The sequence below is a fragment of the Mixophyes fleayi genome, chromosome 4, assembly GCF_038048845.1.
Source record: "Mixophyes fleayi isolate aMixFle1 chromosome 4, aMixFle1.hap1, whole genome shotgun sequence".
Taxonomy (NCBI): Eukaryota; Metazoa; Chordata; class Amphibia; order Anura; family Limnodynastidae; genus Mixophyes; species Mixophyes fleayi.
This window is the reverse complement of record NC_134405.1, coordinates 213483709-213509283: the sequence shown is the minus strand read 5'-3', so window position 1 is coordinate 213509283 and position 25575 is coordinate 213483709. Positions and strand designations below refer to the sequence as shown.

At 40.6% G+C, this 25575-nt stretch overlaps 1 protein-coding gene across 1 annotated transcript in view; it reads right to left on the bottom strand.

Annotated features, from left to right (window-relative positions):
• Window positions 1–10375: 10375 nt before the first annotated feature.
• TXNRD1 (thioredoxin reductase 1) overlaps window positions 10376–25575 on the bottom strand; it is a 40529-nt gene continuing 25329 nt past the window's right edge. The window contains exons 13-16 of the mRNA XM_075209307.1: window positions 23707–23814; window positions 23150–23245; window positions 14406–14540; window positions 10376–11921 (exon numbers count right to left, since the gene is read on the bottom strand). Of these exons, the coding sequence (XP_075065408.1) occupies window positions 11859–11921; window positions 14406–14540; window positions 23150–23245; window positions 23707–23814 (402 nt within the window). The 3' untranslated portion in view covers window positions 10376–11858. The remainder of the gene's footprint in view (window positions 11922–14405; window positions 14541–23149; window positions 23246–23706; window positions 23815–25575) is intronic.

The following is a 25575-nucleotide window of genomic DNA, read 5'->3' as shown; positions in this document are numbered from 1 at the left end:
TGTAATGAAAATGTTCTAAAGGATCAGGATATTTGCCGATATCAGCAAAGTTTGCTAATTAGCTATTTTATCATCCATAAGCATTTGCTATAAAATTATTTTGCACGTAAATATATTTGAGTGGCCTGGAATTTATCCACCAGATAAAAGTTAATATGGCTGAAGAGAGACAACCAACATTATGACTGCCTACCATGAAAACATTTTTATTGGCTTTTTACAAATTATCTTTAACACCTTGATAGTCCTCAGCCTGTTTTATAACACATAGCACCACACAGAAAGTAAAATAAGTTCTTTGCGCGTTGTGTTTATGTCAAGTTTCATTTAATAATTAATTTGTTTTCGTTTAGGTAAAAACTGTAAACAAAAATTATAAGCGCATTGATGCAGAAATGAAGTCAAATCTGCAATGCTTTGCTATAAAGTTAAAACAAGCCTAATAAGCACAAGGTAAGAACTACCATGGGATATAATTTCCAGGACAGCCCAATTTTTCCCACTAGAACTCTTTACCTAATATTCACTTAAAAAGTGCATATATTCTTATAACTATTTTACATTCGTTACCACCCAATAATAAGTATGTGGTGATTTTATTAGCTGAGCAAACGTCGGGTCCTATAGTCCCGTTTGTTTATTAAAAATGATGAAGGTCTAATTAAAGTTGTACTGTTGCAATTAAGATTCATTATCCAATAGTATATGATATAAGACATGTGTATAATGCTTACCGCTTTCCATATATGCTTTATCCTAATTATTATTTATTTAAAATTGATATACCTTATTAACTTTATAGTGCCCATATACACTACAATGTTGGTGGTAATTTTAACCTTTTTAGACTAAACTGGTCAGAAATTACAGCATATTCTAATCAACATATGATTGGGATCTATCATAACATATGGTAAATGTGGTTGGATTGTAACTGCATCTGACCATATAGGCAAGGCACAATGACACTAAGGGCTAGATTTACTAAGCTGCGGGTTTGAAAAAGTCGGGATGTTGCCTATAGCAACCAATCAGATTCTAGCTTTCATTTATTTAGTACCTTCTACAAAATGATAGCTAGAATCTGATTGGTTGCTATAGGCAATATCCCCACTTTTTCAAACCCGCAGCTTAGTAAATCTAGCCCTAAGTCATTAGGTTATACTACCGTGGACTCTAGCCTTAGAATTGAGTTAGAACAATGAGGCTTTAGTAACTGCTTTCTGACAAAATATCTCAGATCGCATCAAGGACAAGTTGGTATCTGTCAATGATTTGATCTTCTTATGCAATTAGGTGGATTTATGTTACTGAGAGCATAACCAAATCTATGCACATGAGATCACCATCTCTCTGAGAAGGAGCGTGCCCACAAAAGAACATTTGAGTCTATGCTTATGTTGTAAAACTAAAAGTCATTTTGTCAACCAATATCCTCAAGAGCTTGGAAACCTGATTTGCTGGAATTAGAGAGGTTATGATATGAGACGATTCTCTTTTGCCAAGAATTAAGACATCATTTAATTTGTCTTTTTGGGCAAATTTTCTACCTCTACCTTCCTAAACTCAAGAGGAGACAAAAATGTTATGGAATGCAGTCTCATTTAAAAACTTTGAATCCCCACAGTGCCCTTTGAAAAACATTGACTTTAGTCCTGTTGACAAAAGTTTCTTCCCTGGAGGTACCTATTCAGCTTAAGCTACTTGCCTTTAAAGTAGTGTAACAAAGACACTGAAATAATGTTTGCAGACAGGTATAGTAGTCCAAGGTTTCTAACCAACATGTGTTAAAACCCAAGGAAGAGTGTTTATATTTGGGAAATGCTTTCCAAAGTGATGTTCACCTTTAGGTAAAAGCTGGTAAGAGTCACTGGGGTTTAAATGGAGATAGAAGGGTGGGCTCCATTTACAATGCCCAGTTTGGGTCTCCTGTTCTGCTGTCAGGCCGATTAATGCTTGCACCTGTGAGTTATGTTTAAAGGGCTGCTAGGCAGTGGATTCAGTCTCTCACTACCTGAGGTAAGGGAATGCAGAGTCTCTGTGAAAGAAAGCCTGATCTTTGCTGTGAGAAAACCGTGTCGGAACTTCTTATGTTTTGTTTTAGTTTGTTTGTCAGGAGTAACTTGTATCTAGTTAGTGTTTATTTTGAAGTTTATTTTATTTTCTTGCTTAATAAAACTGACTGAGACCAGTTGTACCCAAAACCTTGGACTTGTGTGATCTCTCGGCTGCAACACACTACCCCAGGAGATGACGATACCTGTTACCCTTCCTCCGTCACAGTAGGTATTGTACACTTGGTCTACCATTGCTTCATTATATTTCTTTCCTGGGCTGAAACAGTGGATAAATTATTTTTTGGTTCACCTTGTGCATGGAGAAAGTTGTTACCACATTACTTCTGCCTGTGACATCAGCTTCCATTGCTGCTCTTGCCAAGAAAGTAGCTAACTCTAGCAGGGGCCTCCTGAAACCACCACTGTGTCACACACCGCTCTCCGGGTACCTCCATCCGAGCCTCAATACACTGACTCTCACTTTAATACTCTTCATGGTGCAGGCTGTCAGCTACGGTTTGCACCTCTGCTTATTTCACCTGTGTTTGACCTGTTCAGCCATTGGTCAGTCCACCTTTATAAGGCTCCTCCTTTCACCTATTCATTGCTGGTTCTTCAAGTCTTCACCTGGCCTGTTTCAGCTTCCTCTCCCCGTTATGCTCTATGCCGCTACATACTCTGCATGTATCGCTGACTACTGCTGATTCGTTCCACATCCCTGTGGTAAGCTGTGGCTCATCGTTTGCTGCATATCTGGATACCGCTGATCTCTGCTCACCTGTTCCACTCATTCGTGGTAATCACTGTGATCAATGCCGGCTACTTACTCTGCACGCACCGCTGACTACTGCTGATTCGTTCCACATCCCTGTGGTAAGCTGTGGCTCATCGTTTGCTGCATATCTGGATACCGCTGATCTCTGCTCATCTGTTCCACTCATTCGTGGTAATCACTGTGATCAATGCCGGCTACTTACTCTGCACGCACCGCTGACTACTGCTGATTCGTTCCACATCCCTGTGGTAAGCTGTGGCTTATCGTTTGCTGCATATCTGGATACCGCTGATCTCTGCTCACCTGTTCCACTCATTCGTGGTAATCACTGTGATCAATGCCCACTACTTACTCTGCACGCACCGCTGACTACTGCTGATTCATTCCACATCCCTGTGGTAAGCTGTGGCTCATCGTTTGCTGCATATCTGGATACCGCTGATCTCTGCTCATCTGTTCCACTCATTCGAGGTAATCGCTGTTATCAACGCCCGCTACTTACTCTGCCTGCATCGCTGTCCTCTGTTAATTCCTTCCACAGCCATGTGGTGATAGTTGTGGCTTATTGTCTGCTGTATGCCTCATGCCTCATTGAACGCTGCATAGATGTTCCACTCCTTAGTGGTATTTGCTGTGATTAACGCTCACTATGTATTCTGTCTGCACTGCTGAACTCCACTGACTGTTTCTACTCTCCAGTATAACAGCCGTGGTCCATCATCTGCAGTATACTCTGTACTCCATTGAACTTTATATTTATGTTCCACTCTTTAGTGGTAATTGCTATGATCATCATCTGCTATTAGAACTGCATCTCTCTGTATGTTGCCTAAACTAGTTCTCTAATCTGTCTCACTGGGAACTTCCCTTGAGGGCCGGGACCTGCAGGGTGGAAGCCGCTGAAGCCCAAATTCCCTTGCAGGAATCCTTGGTGAATATCTTCCATTTTGTTAGACTCAGCACCTCTAGGGAAGTCTAGCCAATACCAGTTGAGACAGCAGGATCTCACTCATTCTTCGTGTACAAACCTGACACACTGCTTTTTTCTCTTTATTAAAAAAATATGGTATTTTTACTGCTTTGATACTACAGCACCTTTTTCCCTCTCAACTCTTATATATAGAGATGTTTCTTACACGGAGTAGAATCAGTATTTTATCACTGCATAAGACCATTCTTGAATGATGGCTTCTTTTGTAAAAATAAAATAAATTCTCCCTGGAGAGAAATTATGCCATCAGAGATGTGGAGTGTCTGGCCATCAAACTCGAAGAATGGTGATCTCTTGTAGAATGAGCAATATTTCATCTCACTATTTATACAGATCACAAGAATCTGCAATTTCTCCAACAACTGACCCCATGGAAAGCACATTGGGCACTTAACTATTTTTTTTGGGGGAGGTATTTTCCACCCGGGTTCCAAAAACATGTAGGATTCCCTTTCTCGTTCATTTAATACTAACAATTCTAAATCATAGCAATAACTTTTCCACATAGTTTACATTTTTCTTATCCTTCACTCTCTATACAGTTCTTTTTTAAAGCTTCATTAGGCAAATCCTTTGTGACTGAGGAATTTTGGATTAATCTACTTTCCTGGGCCACAACCAGTGGCGCACGCAGGGGGGGTTCCTGAGTCTCCAGAAACCCCCCCCCCTGCGCTAACTTAGTGCCCACCATAGTGGCCCTGTCCTATACAGCAGCCGCGGCGCTGTCAAAGAAGCGTCTGCGGCGGTGCTGTATTGTATACAGCACCGCCGCGGACGCTTCCTTGACAGCGCCGCGGCTGCTGTATAGGACAGCACTGCCGAAACGGCACATGCGCGGGTGCATGCGCAGCAGCTCTCTCTCATGGTTTCGGGGGTTTTTTGGTCAGGGGGGGAAACCCCCCTGACAATCCTGCGTGCGCCCCTTCAACTCCAAGTTTGCTGGACTTGTGGGGAAAGGAACACCTTGGAAATGGTTATTCAGATTTATTTATGTCCGGGTCTTCAATATGAAGTTGCAAAATATATTACATCTTCTTCACAAAACAAGGTCTCCCATTAGTTTTCTGTAGGGTTCCCCAAGAAATCATAGCTGGAACCAGAAGGGCATTTTTGGAAGATATGATCTGCAGACCTAGGAAATCTCTTCCTTGTTCTCTAGGCCTGCTCTTTTCCCGACTTGTTAGAACAGCAATGGAGAAGGTGGCCCTTGTTTCCACAGTATAAACAAAGGCCCAAGGTACGTCTCCTTGTTCTTTCCTCCAGAGAGAGACAATAAGCCACTAGCTACTCAGGTTCCACAGCTTCTATAGCAGGAAGAGATGCGGAAAAAAGTGTACCAGAGGAAGGTGCTTCCTTCTCAGCTCTTCTCTCTTTGATGTGTCTATCATGTTTGATAGCAAGTTGCATAAGTCCTTCCAGAAAAGTGGGTGAGAGTTACTGAACTAGAGCCTCCTTAATTTGGTCTGATAACCCTAGACGGAACTGACTGCGTAATGCTGTGTCATTCCACTTGCTGTTAGCGGGCCGCCGCCGGAACTCGGCAGAGTATTCTTTGTTGGTGTTCCGGCCTTGCTTCAGGGTTCTCAGGTGGGACTCAGCAGAAGCCACCCCATCTGGGTCATCATACAGGAGGCCTAATGCATTAAAAAACACATCTACTGACCGTAACATGGGACTATCAGGAGGCAAGCCGAAAGCCCAGATCTGAGGGTCTCCCTGGAGTAGTGAAATTACTATTCCCACTCTCTGTTGCTCAGAGCAGGGAGCGGGACCGCAGGTAAAAATATAGTTTGCAGCTCTCCTTGAAATTGCAGAACAAGGCCCTGTCCCCAGAGAATCGGTCTGGCAAATTTAACTTGGGTTCAACCATAGGTTGCATGGTGGCCTGTGAAGCTCTGTAGCCTTCTTCTTGCACAGATAGACGGTGTGACAATCTCTGTACCATCTGGGACAGGGTCTAAATTTGATCAACCAGCACTTGAGCTTAGGTTGGATTAGTTCCGCTGTCATCCATCAGACGAGCTCCTCCAAAAAGTTTGGCCAGTTATAATGTTAGGCTAACGGCTCTTGTGTTGAACTTGTAGAACTAGTGTTAGAGCTCTTCGTCTATAGCAGCCGCATTTCCCGTAGAGCTTGACATGCTGACAGGTACTTGGATGCACCCAGGTCTTAACTCTAATTTAGTGCAAATTTATGAACAATACTGCAGCAGAAGGTAGGAGGAGGGAATATGGATGGTAGCAGGTAGTCAGAAGGCAGGTCGAGGTAAGGGGTTCGTAGAAGGCAGCATAATAAGAGACAAGCCAAAAGGTCAGGGCTGGCAGCAAACAGGGATATTACAGTAAAAAGGCAAATGTCAGGGGCAATTAGTATACAAGCATGGTCAGAAACAAAGCCAAAGGTCCGAACAGGTATCAGGTCTAAAGTAGGGAATCCACAGGACTGGACAGAGCTGGTCAGCAATAGTGCAGGCATACAGACGCTATAACCGTCAGGGAGGCTAAGCCCTCCCTACTTTAAATACCATAACTGCCCAATCAGAAATCAGGAGCATTCCCACTGTAGTTATGCCACACAGAGAGTACTTAATTAAATATTCTAATTTGCGCATGCACCTGTCTGCTACCTAATACCGGGATGCAGCGATGACTGCAGTGCCTTTTGCCCATGGCCTAGCCCTAGGTGATGGGCGGGATGGAAAGGGAAGTGACATCCAGGATAGAGCCAGAGAAAGCAAAGTGAGTCGCGGCGGCTCGATCACCGCCGCGACTCATAACAAAAACACCATGCTTCACATTTCATCTATACATAGTTCTACAATGCCTGACAATTAATACATACTTATATACACACTACTTCGTACAGTACTGGCGAAACAGGAAGGCAATTGAGATTATCCTTTATTTTTGGTGCCTGGCATCCTGCTCTTGCCACAGTGGCACCTGAGCCGTTGGTGGCTGGGCATTCTCTCATTGAGTCATCAAACCACCCTTATTCCAAGCTACCTCTTGTGTTTGTGTATACTTCAGTCATACAGCATGTAGTCTGTAGAGCTTTGGTTTAGATTTGTTGCTGATTCACTAGTTGTTGATCAATTGGTTCAGATTTGTTTGTTTTTTTCTCTGCAGCATTTCACAAATTACTTGCCAATTTGTTTTATCAAGGACAGTTAGATTCACAGTATGGTTTCTTGCTCAGGGTCAGCAAGCACAACATGCTAGCCATTTACCAATAATAACAATCAAGGGTATAACTATAGCCATAACAGTCTCTGTGATTACTAGGGGGAGCGGCAGCACAGGTGGCTCTGTTCCAAAGGAAAGAAATGTGCCTTAAAGTACAAACTTAATATGAGTTCATAACAATTCCATGATTTGCAAAATAATATACTAGAATACGACTAATTTAAGTAGTAGTACTTTGCCTTATTGGAAACTAACTAGGGATGGAGAAGGCATCATGGTTAGCATGACTTTATGATAGTGTATACAGAACCCCATAGCAATTTTTTTATGGGGCCCAGATATTTCTTGTGACATCCATGATATATTTTCCTCCATTCTCTCTGCTACCTTGTATCATCAATTTACATATTCCAAAGTCATTGGTTAAATAAATGTACTGTCACACGCCGGTCCCATAGCTAGGTGCTGGCATTGTGACTTGCCCTTTAAGAACTATGTTGGTGCTTGCTTTCGCTTCAGAGTCTCTACCTGTCCATAGGTGTTTCTCGTTATGTTGATTGGGACCTCCTTCTGAAGCCTATTGGTCCTAGTGGACTATTTCAAGCTCCCGTAATCATGGACTCATTGCCTGATCTTTGTGTTACTCGCACTGCCGTGGGTTCTGGCTGCATATCTGATCTTTTGCCTATCTGCTGGATACTATTGGCTGCCGAAGTTACCTGTCATCATTGCTCTCCATTGGCTCCGCTGTATGCCAGTTCGTGGTTCATCTACAAGCTGAAGTTACGTGCTGTTGTTCATCTGCCACACAGAACTATTCATGAGTTGTCTGCTACTACACCTGCGCTCATGTTGATTGGCTCAGGTACTATTCTACTCAGCTGTCTATGTTGCGGTATTCTATGTTGAACTACAATCAAGTTCTCTTGTCATCTGTGGTTCTATGTCTGGCACGGCTATTATTATTTTGCTGATTATTATTGCTGGACTGTTAATATGAATATACTGCTAAGCCGGGAGCCTCTACTTCAATTCAAGATGTGTGCATTACCAGCTGTCGTCTAATTATGATGAACTCTCACTTACCTGTTAACCGGATCTTCTGTGACCTGTAGTTCTACGCTCAGTTTGGATTTCGTTATCACGCTGTTACTTCTAGGCAACAACTTCCTGCATGTTACCAGTTATACCCAAGTTCCTGGATAGCATATAACGTTCTCTGTTCCGCTATATGAACTATTATGATACCTATAACCACCTGCTAAAGTGAATCATATTATATATTTGGATCAGCCAAGTCTACATATTATTCTCATCGGACTTCTAGCTGTATCAGTGGTTCACCTTCATCTGCTGTGTGTTTCGTGTGGGATCCAAGTGTTCTAATTACCATCTAGCGTTGAACTGTTATATTGTCTATTTCGCATGCTGTTGCCATTGGTTACCAACTGAAGTACATCTGTGATTACGATTGTTTTTTATTAATATTGCTGTTGTATCTTCTATCAATATATCAAGTTGCAACACTACTACCATCATTTGTGTTATTGTTCCCTGTGATGCTCTCAAGTTAAGAACTTCAATTCCACTGTGTCCTGTCTCCACCACCCTCTACTATCACCACCTAAGTAGAGGCTGGGGATCCATAATTATTCATAGCCGTGACATGTACCTTCAATGGGTCACTTTAACTTGAGAGTGACTTTAGCCAGCAACCACAGAGGTATATGTTATGAACTTCATATCATGGCAGAGTGAGCTACTGTATCTCCAAGTCAGTGGCGGAACTACCACAGGTGCGGTGCACCGGGGCCCATGGAGATAATGGGGCCCGCTGCACGGCAGCTGCAGAGGGTTGGAACCAGCGAGTTGTGGGCCCCAGCTCCCTCCTCTCCGCTTCCCTGCATGGGGCCCACAGCTCCAAGTCATATTTCCAGCATCTATATCTCCAGTTCATTATAATCTGTCATATGACAGTCAATCTGTCTTGTTAGTCTGTAGCCAATTTAGTCACACATATGGGTAACCAACTGCGCAGATGCAGTTACCTGAGGTGGGCTGAAAAACATTTTCAGCTTACAGCTTTACACAGGCTGATGTGGTCAAACAGATTTTCCACCCTGAATCCAACTACACTTGTATCATTCAGAATGATTGCTATCCCCATTGACCACACTTCAGGACTTCTATGAGTCTGATTTAGAATAGGCCTACAGCAGCCAGGGATTGCTGGAATATGTTGTCCACAGAAATATCAGAAATATCAGATAGTTTAAACAAACACATACACCTAATACAAATACTCCCCCAAATCCAGGTTTACCTCTTTATTTGTCTACTAAATCCATAGGGAACCTTCTCTCTTTGGCCCTGAAGTAGTCCAATTGCAATAAAAATAGAAAACCTGAAGACTTACTTCTTGCAAAGCAGCACAGAGAATGAATTAAGGGGTCACTATGTGATCTGTCAATCAAAGCATGATACAAGTGCTCTGATTGGCTGTTCATATTTTGACCCCTCAAGATTTATTGTGTTCATTCATTGCAATCATTACATAATAGTTACTCTGGATATATGGCCTACTTTGACTAGGTCGCATCACCAGGGTGTGTGCTACATTTTACATGTAAACGCCCCTACTGTGTATAACTTGAGTCACAGAAGTCACTGGTGTACGGTGAATTGTGGCAACAATCATTCAGAATTATTAAGAACAATTGGATTGTGGGTGAAAAATCTGTTCGGCCATCACATCAGCATGTGTGTATATATTTGATCCACCCCTCCAAACGTACTCTGCATACCATTTTATTTAATTGTGCGTACACAGATTTTTGTGACTCATGCTCTAAATCAGGCCCTGTAAGTTTAGGTTTGTAAGTTCTAGAAAGCAGTGTACTCTCTCCAGTTCCAGAGTATTTACTTGTATTGTTTAATGTGTTTATTTTAGCTTGCTGAGAAATGTGTTAGAAATATATATAATCCGAACAATATATAAATCAGAGCAATTGAGTTTGCTTAGTTAAATATTTTTCAAAATTACTAATCATTTCAAATGGATATAAGCACTCTTGTCGCTTCTGGAAATGTCAAGTAATATTAGATTGTATGTAACAGTTCTTTCCTCCTCATTCCCCATAGCTCTGAGTAATTGCCTCCTGTGCAGGTAGCTCAAAAATCTTTAGCTCTAGAGAATAAAAAAGTTACAGTGAAGAGCACTGTACAAGAGTCTTGTTATAATGGAGTGCATGCCCTTAGTATGTTCTGTTGCAAAACACCAACTGAAATGCCTGTTAGTGGCTGGGGAATTCTGCAGCCCATTGACCTAGTGTCTGTCATACTTCAGATATAATGAAAACAAGTATAGTTTGTCTTTCAAATATTACATTTTTATTCTAAACAATTTTCTAAACAAAAATACAATTTTAACAAAATAAAACTATATTTTGAAAATATTACTTTTTTAATATAAATAATCTCACATACTCAAAGTTCAGTAACTAGACAAAGATTAGGCTGTACAGTACACCAAAATGTTTTAATCAGAGATTCCATCCCTAGTAGTTACTGCTTGGCTGAGTGTGCCAGAAAGCAATCACATAGCTAGGGTTTAACATTACTAAAATAGAATTGGGTTTCGCTGTACAATATTCAAAAATATTATTTAAGATCCTAGTGCTTTCCAACTATGGGGCCTATTAAATAACAGTGATGTATGCACAATGATGTACCCTGTAGCAACCAATCAAATGTTTGCTTTTATTTTCTAAACAGCCTGAAAAGGTTAACAGAAAACAGCAGTTAGAAAGAGATTGGCTAATCAGGGTTATAGCACGTTTGCCCTATTAAATAACCCTATGTTATTTTCCAGAAAACTTAGTAGTATTAATCGTTTCAATTTCTAAAATGTTCTGGTCGGTATATTGCACTGTATGAAAATTCTAAATCTATGAATAAAACTGACATATAGGTTATCATCCACACACAAAACTGTGAATGCTTAAAGAAGAACTAACCATAAAACAGAAACTATGGGGGATATTTATGAAAACTGGTGCACTGTGTAAAAACTGTGTAAAAAAAAAAGGTGCTGTAACCCACGGTAACCACTCATTTTTTCTAGTACAGTTTAGAAAATCAAATCAGACATTTGATGGGTTGTTATTGCTTTACAGACTTTTTTTTCCACCAGTGCATCAGTTTTCTCATATGTCCCCTAAATGTCATCACATGCATAGCACAGCAATAGTGTTTACTTGGGGAATCCGTAAATACTTGTCCTCCCACCACCGCATGCTGACTTAGCACAGAGTATGGGACTTGTGTAGTGTAGACACTTCCCTTTTGTGGTACACTTTCCGATGTCTTTAATTATAAAGAACATCCCAGTTGTCTTGCACATTCCCGTTCCTGATCATATGTATATAAGATTTTTGTCACTTTTAAAAGCATCCCTAGATACATATTTTCGCATTAACATTGATTTATATAATTCTCTAGTTCTCCTTTAAGTAAGATAAAATAGCTGCTATAAAAAAAAATAATAATATGGGGACATTTCCTCCCCAGAATGTCCATAAACTGAGCTTGCAGGTATCAGTCACAGCCCACCAAAGTTGGCTTTAGGTTGTGACGTCACAAAAGCACCAAGACAGTGCACTGCATCCGTTTATTTCCAGTAACTGAGCTGTATTGTTAGTTGCCATGCTCAAAGCAAGCGAGCTCCTTTTTCCTTCAGTGATATGGATTTCTCTGATAATCCTCACATTGGTGTTATCTTCATGCTATGTTCTTTACTCTCACTTGCTTTATGCGGTAATGGCAAGTGCAACAAACAGCTGGGTTTAACCTCAGCAGCCAGCCTGAACAATGCTGCCTCCGGAGCGCTTCGTTACACTTAAGGTGGTAAATATCTGAAAGCAAAGACAATATTGACATTTAGAACATTTTAAATTATGGGAGGTTTTTTACAATAAGGAACTGAATATTACAAACTACAGTTACTTTTGATGCACAGTGACATTTCTTAATGAAAGCAAGAACTTTTACATAATAAGGGAACCACACTGTATGAAACGGTGGTTATAATCTACTGACCATTTTTCATCAATTCCCAGTGGTTTAGCACTTCAAACCGCCACATTTACTATAGGGCGGCTTGAGGGATGAATTTAAAATGGCCGGTGATATCAAAATCGCCACAAAACCCCCAGAAAAAAGACAGCTTAATTTAATATCTGCTTCTGATAGGCTAGTTAGCGCAAATATGCTGTTTGAGCTTTTCTGTCATTCATAACATAAGAGGAGGTGCCACTGTAAATTATTGTGGAAATCATTATTTAATGATTATGGGGACAAAATGAATTAATAATTAACTTATGGAATTAACTTATGGAGGAATTTTTATTGTTCATTATATTAAGGGGACAATATAAATATATAATTATGTTAAGGGGCAATAATATTTGATTGCCAACGTGGCCACAATTATTTATGATGGGGCAACACTTATTTCATGATGGGTACACCATTTATATTGCACTCATGTAGCACTACAAGTACCAACATGTACATGTGCACAAGTGCATGCTGGCACTTGCAGTTCCATATAATCAGTGTTGCCCCATCACAAAAAATAATTATTGCACCATTAGCAATCAAATATTATTGCCCCATAATATAATGATATATTCATTTTGCCCCCTTAATATAATAAATAAGATCCTGCAAGAGAGCCAGTTACTTCAAATATATACACATACTAGCGGTGTATGGAGCACCCTATAAATCAATATTAGAAGTCTCCACCAGTTATTACAAATAATGGTATGGTCCTGGTGCCTTGTTTGCGCTAATTCTGAGGCAGCAAATTTCACTAATAGGTCAGGGCAGTAATATTGTGTCCTATATTCAGAGATTTGATCTGGGACAAAAGTGCTTGTGTGTCATGTATAATAGTGATAAAAAAACAAAACTGCTTCTATATGAATTTCTTTATAGTTTAAACATATAAAAATGTGGTTAAAATTGCAATATATAAACACATATCTGCAATGCGTACTGTAGGTAGCAACTACATAGAATGTAAAATTGGAATAGAATAAATATAGAAATTTGGTTATTCAAAGGACTTAATTAACTGTATCAAAGACATCTTTTGTGGGAGCATCAATGCACGGCCTGAACAAGCTCAATGTAGAGTCTATCAGCTAAACGTGTTTGATGTCTCTTCATTTGACCACCTTTATGAATGAGCATGGTACTATATCTTTCAACAACAAAACAATGACGTGTACCCCTATGTCAAAATACAAACAGCGATCAATATGTTCACAGAATCCACTTGTTTTAAATGGTATAAATTATGTTGTAATCAATCATAACTCAATGCAACAATTTGGACAATTGTTTTAGAAATGTAGGAAATATGACACATGTGTACTATGACTCAGAGGCTGAAGGTTATATAATGACCTTATGATATAGATACGCTAATTACATGCCAATGCTGCATTCGTAATACCATTATAACACTACTTAAGTCTCATGTTAAAATGTACAGTACTTGACATCCAAACAATATATATATATATATATATATATATAGAAAAATGCTAAAACACTTTGTAACTCGCATTTGCATGGATAGGGAATAAGAGAGCTCAGCTTTAACACTTAGTTAAGAAATTGAGGCCTTTGGCAGTGCTTGGCAAAGTCAGTCAGTACATTAGATGTCAGTTCTGACCTTGAGTAAAGAGTGAATTCTTAAGAGAAACCTTCAACAAAAGCGACACATTGCTGTAGCCTGTGAAATTGTGTCTGAAATTTCTATTGCAGATGGATTTTATCATTTAGAAGCAAAACATGTTCTTACTGAAGAAAGACCTTACACAGACATTTCATGAGGAAATAAACTGCTATAATTCCTCAGACGTGTTGTGTCTGTGTGTGACGCTCCAAGGTTATGTTTATCCTATATATTTCTTACTTATTTCATGTTATTTCATTCTTACAAATCTGCAGGGAGCATTGCCCAGGGGAGAGAGGGGTTTGATAATGTTGTGTCGCCCCTTTCCCCTCTGATGCCTCTCTACTCCCTGAGACCATTGATCTGCTCTCAAAAGAGCAGAGTGGGTGCCTCTTCTGATCGGCGCATGTGCACTGGGCACATGTGACTGACTTTGCCTGCTCAGAAGAGGCCCCCTCCTTCTCTGTGTTGAGAGCAAAGTGGAGGGCCCAGGAGGCGAGAATGGCATCCCTGTGCCCCTGACAACATTTTTCTATGTGGCCTGGTGATGCACTGTTCTACACCTGCTACACACTTAATGCATTTTACAGAGCTGTATAAACAATGATGTAGTAGGATATTTTCCTCAGTGTATATGCTCAGTACACACCTCTGCACAGACTGGATGGATTCCTATCGTACAGTCCAGTTGCTCCTTGGTGAGGCCACATTTTATTGCTGCTGCAAATCCTTGAGTGATCTCTCCAGCGTTAGGGGCAAGTACATGAAATCCCACAACTCTTTCCTATGACAAAAATAGAACAGATATGACTTTTAAAAAGATTCAATAAATAAAGGATAGCACTGTTTATCTATTACCCATACACTCTCATTAGAGAGTTTAGAATGATTAGAGAGTTTATTAGAATGTTTCATTGTAATGTGAAAGTAGCATTAGGGAACCCATAACTGTGCAATGACAAGAGATAAATTACTTTAGCAGCCCTCTATATATATATATATAATCCCTAGAAGATTATCTGAACCTGATGGCATCCTCAACACCGACTATGTTAGAATATTTAGCTTTATCTTGACAATTTCTACTTCCAACCACAAGAGGCTGACCATACTTTCCTATTTTTTGGACCTACCCTTTTGGAGTCCCACCGAGAAGGTCCAAGGGTCAAGTGTAGAGGTGTGAAGCCATGAATTTTGTCATCACGGCCCCATTCCCTGCTTCTTAATTATGTGATTTTCATCATCGTTCAGCAGGGGGCAGGGCATTGATGATGCAATTCACAATGAATAAATGCCCTGTTGCCATCCCCTTCAGAAGAAAGTGAAATGGGATATGGGATGGTGGCCTACTGTGCCAGGATCTCAGAAGAAATCCCCAAAATTCGGTAGTCTCCCGGACATTTTAGGAGAGTAGGCAAGTAGGAGTTGGCACCTTGTCCATTAATTCTGCTCTAATTCAATATGACCAATACCTGGTGGCAGCATTCACTGCAGCTTACAGTACAGTCCTTACAATCTACTAACAGGTCATCTTTTCAGGATTTATTTAATCATGCACAGGTGAGTTCATCTAATTTTCTGGGTCAGTAATTATCCTACCTGTTTCTACAGACAGAAATCCAGAAAACATGACCTGATATCAGCTCTTGAGGACTAGGTTTGAGCACCTCTGGCTAAGTGGCTAAGGATAATGGTAGAGGTATAAGTGGGAAAGCCACACTGACTCTGTATAGGAGGAAGGGTGTTCCCATTAGCTGTGGTTAAATATTCTTTTATGGGGAGAATCTCTTTAACAGCGGATTTTAACTCATTCATTACCATGTACTTAACATTTATTTAGAGAGTACACCTCCTGCTGCACAAATAAGAAAGTAATGTCTGTATAACATAAGAATTATGGCTAGTATTTGAAATTAATTTATTAGTATAATTGAGTGGCCAACAGTCATTTATAACACTAATGTCTTCAAAAGCCAACAGCATTGTGTTAAAATGTGCTCTGACTTCAGACACACCCTAGACAGTCAGCTGTGGGAAAAGACATTTCAAATCATATCCCTATAGAATGCTAGTGTAATGCTGTCTTCCTACGTCCTGACTTTGGATTGCTCTTATGGGATGCCCAGACAACATTAGGTCCTCCCTCACACAGCAGTAATCCTGCTACAAGAACATGTATTTCATGGAGTCCTAACAGACTAGTCGTAAATAGAGGAATTATGAAGTTTTTGGGATTTTAACAGAAGACTCATTCGTTCCTTTTTTGAATATAGGACTTTTGAACTTCCCGACTAGCAATTTCTTTGATTTTTCATTGTATCTCCTGATTGGCGCTTACCTGCAATCATTTTGTTTTGTTTTGTATACATTGTATAGGTTTTGGTGTTACCTATTGTTTTGCTGCAAGCTGCCTCTCAGATTGTTACATCTTTTGCGCCAGGGACTTAGTCATCTTTTGTTTTATTATTGTGTTAAACTGTTTATAACATTATTGATTATTGAAATTCTATATTCTAATAACTTTAGAAAAAAAATATGAATGGATTTACTTAAAAACAAATGCAGTTTGAGGAATGTCACATCTCTGCGTAATGACCTTTGTGTGTTGCCATTTTCTCCTAAAAACTAAAATTTGTATGAATTGTTATAATCATGGCCACTGTGTGGTGATGACATTTGATTATTGAGAAATAGTTCCCCCACCCCCTCCTCCCTGACTGCCTCTGATTTCGCCTCCTTCTTCTCCTCTAAAATCGAGGCCATCCGACTTGAAATCTCCTCCTCCACTCTCTCTTCCACCCCTCCCACTCTTCTGTCCTCCCCCCCAACCACCTTCCCCTCCACTCCTTCCATCCCACCACCGGCGAGGAAGTCCACTCTCTCATTTTATCCTCCCCCCCCACTACCTGCCCCCTGGATCCCATCCCCTCCCACCTTCTTTGCTCCCTTTCCCCCACCACCTGCTCCCACCTCGCTCACCTCTTTAATCTCTCCCTCTCCACTGGCATCTTCCCCTCCTCCTTCAAACATGCTCTCGTATCCCCCATTCTTAAGAAACCTAATCTTGACCCCACTTCTCTCTCGAACTATCGCCCCATATCTCTTCTCCCTTTTGCCTCCAAAATTCTTGAGAGGCTCGTCTGCAGCCGTCTCACCTCCTACCTTTCTGAATACTCCCTCCTTGATCCTCTCCAGTCTGGTTTCCGCCCCCTCCACTCCACTGAAACTGCCCTGGCTAAAGTCACCAATGACCTCCTCTCTGCAAAAGCCAGGGGCCACTTCTCCCTTCTCATCCTCCTTGACCTCTCTGCAGCCTTTGACACCGTTGACCACCCCCTACTCCTTCACACCCTCCAGTCTTTCGGCCTCTCCGGCCCAGTCCTGTCCTGGTTCACCTCTTACCTTACTCACCGTTCCTTCTCTGTCACCACCTCTGGGTCTCTCTCCCCCCCATCCACCCTTCCAGTCGGGGTCCCTCAGGGCTCTGTTCTGGGACCCTTACTCTTCTCTCTATACACCTCCTCCCTGGGTGAACTCATCAGCTCCTTCGGCTTCAGCTACCACCTTTACGCTGACGACACTCAACTATACCTCTCCTCTCCTGATCTCTCTCCCTCCCTCCTCTCTAGGGTGTCCGCCTGCCTCTCTGCCATCTCCTCCTGGATGTCCTCTCGATTCCTCAAACTTAACCTTGCCAAAACTGAGCTCATAGTTTTTCCTCCCTCTCATACCCCATCCCCTTCTGACCTCTCCATCACTGTCGACAACACCTCTATCTCCCCTGTCCCCCAACTTCGCTGCCTTGGTGTCATCCTCGACTCCTCTCTCTCCTTTGGCCCCCACATCCTCTCTCTTGCTAAATCCTGCGCAACATCGCTCGCATCCGGCCCTTCCTCTCCCAAGATGCCACCAAATGCCTTATCCACTCTCTGTTTATCTCCCGCCTGGACTACTGCAACCTCCTCCTCACTGGCCTCCCCCACTCTCATCTCGATCCCCTTCGATCCGTCCTTAACGCTGCAGCTAGGCTTATTTTCCTCTCTCGCCGCTCCTCTTTTGTCTCCCCCCTCTACCTAGCCCTTCACTGGCTCCCATTCCCCTTCAGAATCCTCTTTAAGCTCCTCACACTCACCTACAAGGCCCTCGCCAACTCCACTGCGCCCTACATCTCCACCCTCCTCTCTATTCATGCTCCATCCCGCCCTCTCCGTTCTGCCTCTGACCGTCGCCTCTCTTCCCCCCTTATAACCTCCTCCCACGCGCGTATCCAAGACTTCGCCCGTGCTGCCCCCCTCCACTGGAACAAGCTCCCTCCCTCCATCAGAACTTCCCCTAATCTGTCCAGCTTCAAACGGGCCCTAAAAACCCACCTTTTTCTTAAAGCCTTTCTGTCTCCCACTTAACTTCCTACCTTATCTTCTGCCTCTGTCCCCCTACTCTCCCTCTCTCCCCTGCGTCTCTCTGTCTGTCCACCTCTCCCCTTAGATTGTACGCTCCTCTGAGCAGGGCCATCTCTCCTCCTGTTTCCACCACTTCTAACTCTGCTCTCCAGCTACTTAGCCCTCCTCCTCAAAGGTCCTCCACCCCACGTCCACTTTCGCTACCTCCTCCCCCCTGGGGGTCTCCCTGTCTTCTGCGCCCCCCTTCTTGGGCCCCGTCGTTTTCGGATCCTCCCTCCCCCTTCCCCGCCCTCTCTAGCTGTGCATTGAGCGTACTGAGTTGCTGTGTTTATTGTACTGTGCTGTCTCCCATTGTGTTGTGATTTTGTTTGTCTCTGTACGGCGCTGCGGATGCCTTGTAGCGCCTTATAAATAGATATTAATAATAATAATAATAAAATAGTCACTATGTGCTAAGCGTCCAATCTCTACGCCAATCACATGCAGCACATAAGTCAGCCTGTTTTATGAGGGTCAGCAGCCTTCACGAGTCAGGTTAGCAGAATTGATGCTGTACTCCTGCATTCCATTCATCATCTTTATGATTATGGCCTGTCGCATTACCATAGCCAGCACAACACAGGTGAGTGGTGCAAGGTGACAGCCACCTTCCAAGGAGAATGGTAATTTGATTTCTTTCTTCCCTGATTTAGTTTTGCAATTCATATCCTGGATATCTGATGTGAAATGAAACTGTATGCTGGATGATGGATGGATACTTGTATTACCCACATCCGCACACATTTTACAGATGGTATTACTAGAGTACAGGCATTATTAAGTCTTATCTCCCCTATTTTTTTAGAAAAATGCAGGCTCCACTTTAATGACGGCAGTAAAACCCATAATCCCCAGTCCTTTATTATAATAATTCATGTGATGTGTCAGGTCAGGGGGAAGCAATAAGTGTTACTTATCAGAGAACATCAGCACATGTACTGATAAAATGCTCTGGTCAGTCTGTACAAGCGAATAGGGTTTAATCACAGTCAAATGTAATGTAGGCACTTTTGTTCCTGGAAAAGTACTATATAGTGCTTGCAGAAATGACAGTATAAACATTATTATGTACTTCATTAGCATATTGAAGTTATGTTACACGCAGGGAAACTAATTAAGTGATGGTTATACTATATAAGTCTTACATCCTATTGGTTCATTTCAACAAAATGCACTGTGCATAGGCGACAGGTGGACTTTATTTTTCTCCCAGACAGTAATAACACCACTGTCAGATTACTATATATATATTGGTCCATTAATTTCTCAAACTCAATTGCCCTATTAGCTAATTCTAAGGAGCTGTCCAAATGCTGAAACAAATCAACAATGAAGGTACAGAATCTGACTGCACACATAGTTTTATGCTTAATATAGTATAATATTACTAGTAAAATTATGTTGTATACATAGGCAGCTTCGAGGATATCTTGCAATTTAGTAAGATAGGAGTTCTATGAATTGTTAGTCTAATTTTCAGGCCCGATTGTATGGTACTGGTCTAGATACAGTGGGGCTCATGTAGAGTGGGAGGGACTTGGACTCTGATCATAAGCAGGTAAAAGACTCACTCGTGAAAAGGGCATTATATTCGTCTTTACTGTTACGGGTCATCTCCTTCACTGTGGACAGGACATCGTGGATGGGTCACTGTGCAAAAAATGCTTACACCATTTCTAGTCTAGGCAATTGTAGTTATGTAACTCACTTTCTCCATAGGAGGGTTGTCATAATAAGGAACTGTGTTTAGGGCAAGGAAAAAAGGGCATTAGACTTGGCCCCTTGACACAGAATCCAAGCCACTCCTCCTAACCAATATATGACATGTTTCTTGTTTAAATTGAATATAGTTTTTGCTGCATTTAATGATTTTTCATTTGAGATTTCTTTTCTTTTTTTTGTCTCCTAACCAATAAATATATATTCACACAGCCACATTATAGATTACATTTAGCTCAACTTTATTAAAACCTGAGCTACTGGTGCATACTTTAACTGAGCACTAAGCAAATATTATTTAAGTCTGTTATAACGTCTGTAATTTAGGGCTGTGTTTGGCTGTGACATCTGTAGCCTGCAGGTTCCACATCTTGTCTGGGACACAGCAGTTGTTTATCTCTTCAATAAAAATACCGAGCCAGCTGTAGTGCTCTGATAATTTGTGGAACAATAGATCAATAGCACATGAGTAACAGTCAGTGGCTGGAGCTGAAAAGTTTAATCCTACTGCACAGTATTAAGACAAGGACATATATTATCACACTCTGTTTTCAGATGGGAGACAATTATTTGAGAGTAATCCCCACACATATACGGTTATAACACAAGAATCAAAGAGCTTGTTGCTTTTCTTATATATGATAACAACACGGGAAGCAGAGCGTGTTGCTATTCTTACACATGGTAATAAGACAGGAATCAGAGTTTGTTACTATCCTTATGTACAGTAGTAACATAGAAATCAGAAAGCGTTTGGCTATTACTATACAATTTATTGGTAGACAACAATGTTCTACAGATCTGTACTCTGTGAATGGCTCTTGCTACTTATTTATAAGGGAATACCACACAAAATTACCTTGACAAGATTCTGGTCTAGGGGACCTATTTATGACCCCAGCACAGTAGGCATCAAAAAGATATCCCTGCAAATCACAGCGGTACATAAAGTAGCACTGCTGTATTTTCCTACGCCGGGCCGCTCTGGGACCCCCAGCGTTGAACCTCCTAAAAGAAGACTTTTTTCTGTTCATGGGCAGCCTATTGCTGCCGGTGAATGGAGAAAGTGCTATACGCATGGTAATAACGTCGTCTTGCTTTTTTGCAGCTTAAGAAATAACCTTATGCGCTGTCCCATAGAAGTCTATGGGGACATCGGTAAGTGCCTTTTATTAAGTTAATGCCAGAGAAATCTATCATTTCTTCAGTGTTTAAGCTTTAAAAAATAAAAAATATAGTGGTGAGAGAGCCCTTTGCCAACATTTACACAAACATTATGGCTCTTCACCACTTGTTAAATAGACCCCTAGGTCTTTTCATTCCCCTTACATTTTATTAAATTTGTTACAACTTGACAGGCAGTCACAACTATGGTTCGTTATGTAGTTTGTTTTTATCAATGTTCCTTTTCTTAGAAATTGAAAAGCGATCTCCTTTAATGCATGGAATGTACTCATATATCAGTAATTATACAATCTTTGCAACATTTCACAAAACAAGCAAAGTATGGATGATTAATTAGAAATCTCAGTATTACTGCCCTGCGATTCAGACTAGACATCTAGAACACAGGCTAGAATTCTACCCATGTGCACAAGCTAGAACACACTTATACATGATGTTATACAATAAAGTCTAACTGGGATTTTGGGAAAGCTGGAGACAAAAAAGGCTCAGGGACAAGTAGGAAAACTTTGTAAAAGGGTTCATAAACATATAAAGAAATGTAAGTAACTGTCTTTGATTATGATTCTAATGTTACATACTCCAATCACTATTTACTAATCACAGACATGAAATCAGGACAGTACACAAGTTATAGGAAATTATATATAAATTCTTTAAATTAAATCGTGTGTAATGCATTTTACTATAATTTTTACTACCAATTCTTTGGATATGGTCATGATGTTTTAAAGGGCATCTATAAAATTAATGCAACGAGTCTTAGTGTAGGTCAGCACATAACTTGTGAGGGTAATAAATTTGCTCATATATTTTTAGACAATTTAATTCACATAAAAGGAGAATGATTATGTTAAGTTAATGTAGCGTGCAAGGGCGTAACTTAAACCAATGCAGTTCATGCCACTGCTACGGTGCCCAAAAGCACAAGGTGCCCTGTCCTAGATTCAACAGTGTGGCGAATTTGGCTTCATACTAAATTTATCCAGACAGTTTTAGAATTTGCAAAGTAATGAGGATAAAATAATATATAAATATTAATATATATACATTATATATATATATATATATATATATATATATATATATATATATATATATATAAAATTCAGACTAATGTGCCAAACACTACTAATGTATTTAGATGCTGACAGGGCATGGAGCTGGCATTGTGGTGAGTATGACTTTCTAATGGTGCATACAGGGTACCATCACAATTTTGCTGTGGTGCCCACATATTTCTGGTTAGACCACTGGTAGCATGGTTAAATATTGGTCACATATGCAATATGGTATTTGTTGCATGCTTAACTTGGTGAAGATGATTCTTGCACAAATGATAATTAGAGACTCTAAAAGATTAATAGCAGTGCACAGATTCTACATAGCAAACTTCCATTTGTGGCCACTGACATGTAGCAATGATTGTTTCCACTGAATCTTACACACAAACTAGAAAGGGAATGTATCCTACAAACAAATGGATCTATACATTACATGATTCAATTTTCATGTTAAATGTCAATGTCCAATATCCACTATGATAATGAGTTTAGAAATTGTTAGTTATATATATAAAGCAGTTGTGGAAGTGTAAATTTAGAAGTGGCGGCATGGAAAAGGTAAGTGAATGGAATTTGATAGATTTGCAATGGAGGCAGTAGAAGTGGCGGTGTGCAACCGTATACCAGCGCATTTCATCCACTGATATAAAGTATATAAATACACCAATCACCATATAAACGATAATCTATCTTTACAGTCTATGCCATACTGAATTAACTGCAGAGTGACAGCAATTTTATGAAAGGTTCGAAGATCAATATATACTTAGAAATTATATTAATTATTCTTACAGTTCATCGGTTAATGTAAGTCTGTCAGCCCTCTCATGCTTACAGAGTCTATGGTAGAAGAACAGTGTTCTGTATCTTTCCTACCAAATTTTACACAAAGCCTACTCTCTCTGCAGCACATGTGGAAAAGCATTGTACATTGTGAATCACTGAGCAGTGCGCTGTGGTAATGAGTGCACTGCATACTCACTTACATTGTCTTTTAAATGGCAGATGACTTTCGCATAGCACTTGTTGTTCTCTCTTGAAGGAACTGTCCATTCCAGAGGCCAGAAATAACTGTGGTACACCTAAAAGACATATTTCCAATAAATGTTGATTGCTAATTTTAAACAGCAGATTTTATCAGCAGAAATTGATTTAAAGAAATGTCCAAACAACACCACAGTGGAAAAATATATTTTGTATCCTACATTTAATTCAATTTTAATTTAATTCTGCAGCTTGACACCTTTGCTCCCACACCTTAATTAACATTCCATTTCTGTCATTATTTAGACTGGCTGCTAATTACACACAGGATACAGTTTAAAAGTCTAGTTTAACCTTAAAATCCCTCCGCAGTCTGTACAAAAGATTATTGGTGCTCAACAAATCAATATTAAAAACAATAATTTCAGGGACAAATGACAACTCCATGCCAGATATAATTCCGTGGCAATCAAATTCCACACAGTATAGAAAGGAGGGTCTCTTCCTGCTACTTATTGATCAGTTTGGGTCCAGCAGCAGACATGAACATTTATCTTACCTCTATATTTTCCTCCCCATATCTTGATATGGCATTTTCTTCAGATAAACCACAGGCGCCATATTCCAGTGGAGTAAACACTGTTGTCGGGACGTTTATATAGTCACACTGTTAAAGACATTAAGAATAAACACAATTAGACTCATGGGTCTATTTACTAAGGTGCGATCAGTCACAAACATGTAGAAAACAACAGAAAAATGGGAATTATGAAAGGTTCAACGATGACTCCATATATCAATATAGGGACTTCAAAGGTCTCAAATTTATTAAGCGTTACCTGTCATTTTCAATGGGATCATGCTGGAACCTCTCTGGCTTTGCTGGATAACTCAACCGTGGAAGTGTTATGCACATGCACATAGCTCTTCACCGCCAGCATTGGGGTGTCGGTAAATGGGAGGGGGACTTTGCCGGGCTCCCAGAGCAGCCCTGGCATGGTAAATTACAGCGATGTTTCATTATACATTGCAGCGTTTTGCAACAATCCATACTGATTGTCACTGCACTATCTTAATAAATAGACCAGTGCGTTATTTGCCACATTTTAATTTAAATTTAATTTTAAGGGATGAATGTATAAAAACATTCTCTAGTTTCTGTGATGAAGATCACCATTTAGTACACTTCCACTGCCCCCTTCCCCCTCAGTCAATCAACTGGGGTGTAATAATCCTCTGACAAACCAATAGCTTGAGGGCTATGGGGTATGTGTGACATCACTGGGGTAATGGAGAAAGGTTGTAGACACAACCTCTTAAGTTTGCTCATACCCTGCAAAAAAGGACAACATAAAGCCATGTCTGTCATATACATTCCCCTGTGATAGTCACAGTAAATAGGTCGGTACCCTTTTACTCAATATCCTAATTTTGTCCCTTTGTGCTAACTGCCAGCCCAGACATTTAAATTCCCTGTGAACATCACAGGCTGTGCATCGTTAAAGGCACTGCAAGAGTTTCGCCCTTGCTACTACTGATATCATTTACTTGGACACAGTTTTAAGTTTTGGTTTGAAACGTTTATTCATTATTTTCAAACAAGGGCTGTGAAACACCTGTAGCTAAAAGCTATTTTACTGGTTTTAGCTCCACATAAGTCACTGAGGAAGCGAGTAAATAAAAGAGTGATGTTTACTATCATCATCATCATCATCATTTATTTATATAGCGCCAACATATTCCGTAGTGCTTTACAATTGGGGACAAACATAATAAACTAATAAACAAACTGGGTAAAACAGACAAAGAGGTGAGAAGGCCCTGCTCGCAAGCTTACAATCTATGGGACAATGGGAGATTGACACATGAGGTTAAGTCTACATTTTGCATTTTGGCCCAGCCAGACTGCAAAAGTAAAAGTGACTCATAAGCTAAATGAACCCGTCACACAACAATGTTGGTCAGGGGGCAGCCGTCCCGCGTGAAACTGTGTAACAGGCTAAAGGTAGCAAGGTTAAGAGGGTGGCAGAGGAATATTATAAGCTTGTCTGAAGAGGTAGGTTTTCAGAGAACACTTGAAAGTTTGTAGACCAGAGGAGAGTCTTACTGTGCGAGGGAGAGAATTCCATAGAGTGGGTGCAGCCCGAAAAAAGTCCTGTAACCGGGAATGGGAGGATGTAATGAGGGTGGATGAGAGACGCAGATCTTGTGCAGAACGGAGTTGCCGAGTTGGGAGATATTTTGAGACAAGAGAGGAGATGTATGTTGGTGCAGCTTTGTTGATGGCCTTGTAGGTTAGTAAAAGTATTTTATATTGACTGCTGGTCATGGTTACTATCTGTGGCTGTGTCTATTCAACTGCTATGAGGCCCATAGTGGGAAGGCAGCATCTCCAATGAGCTATCTAGTATGTTTCTAGGAAAAATAT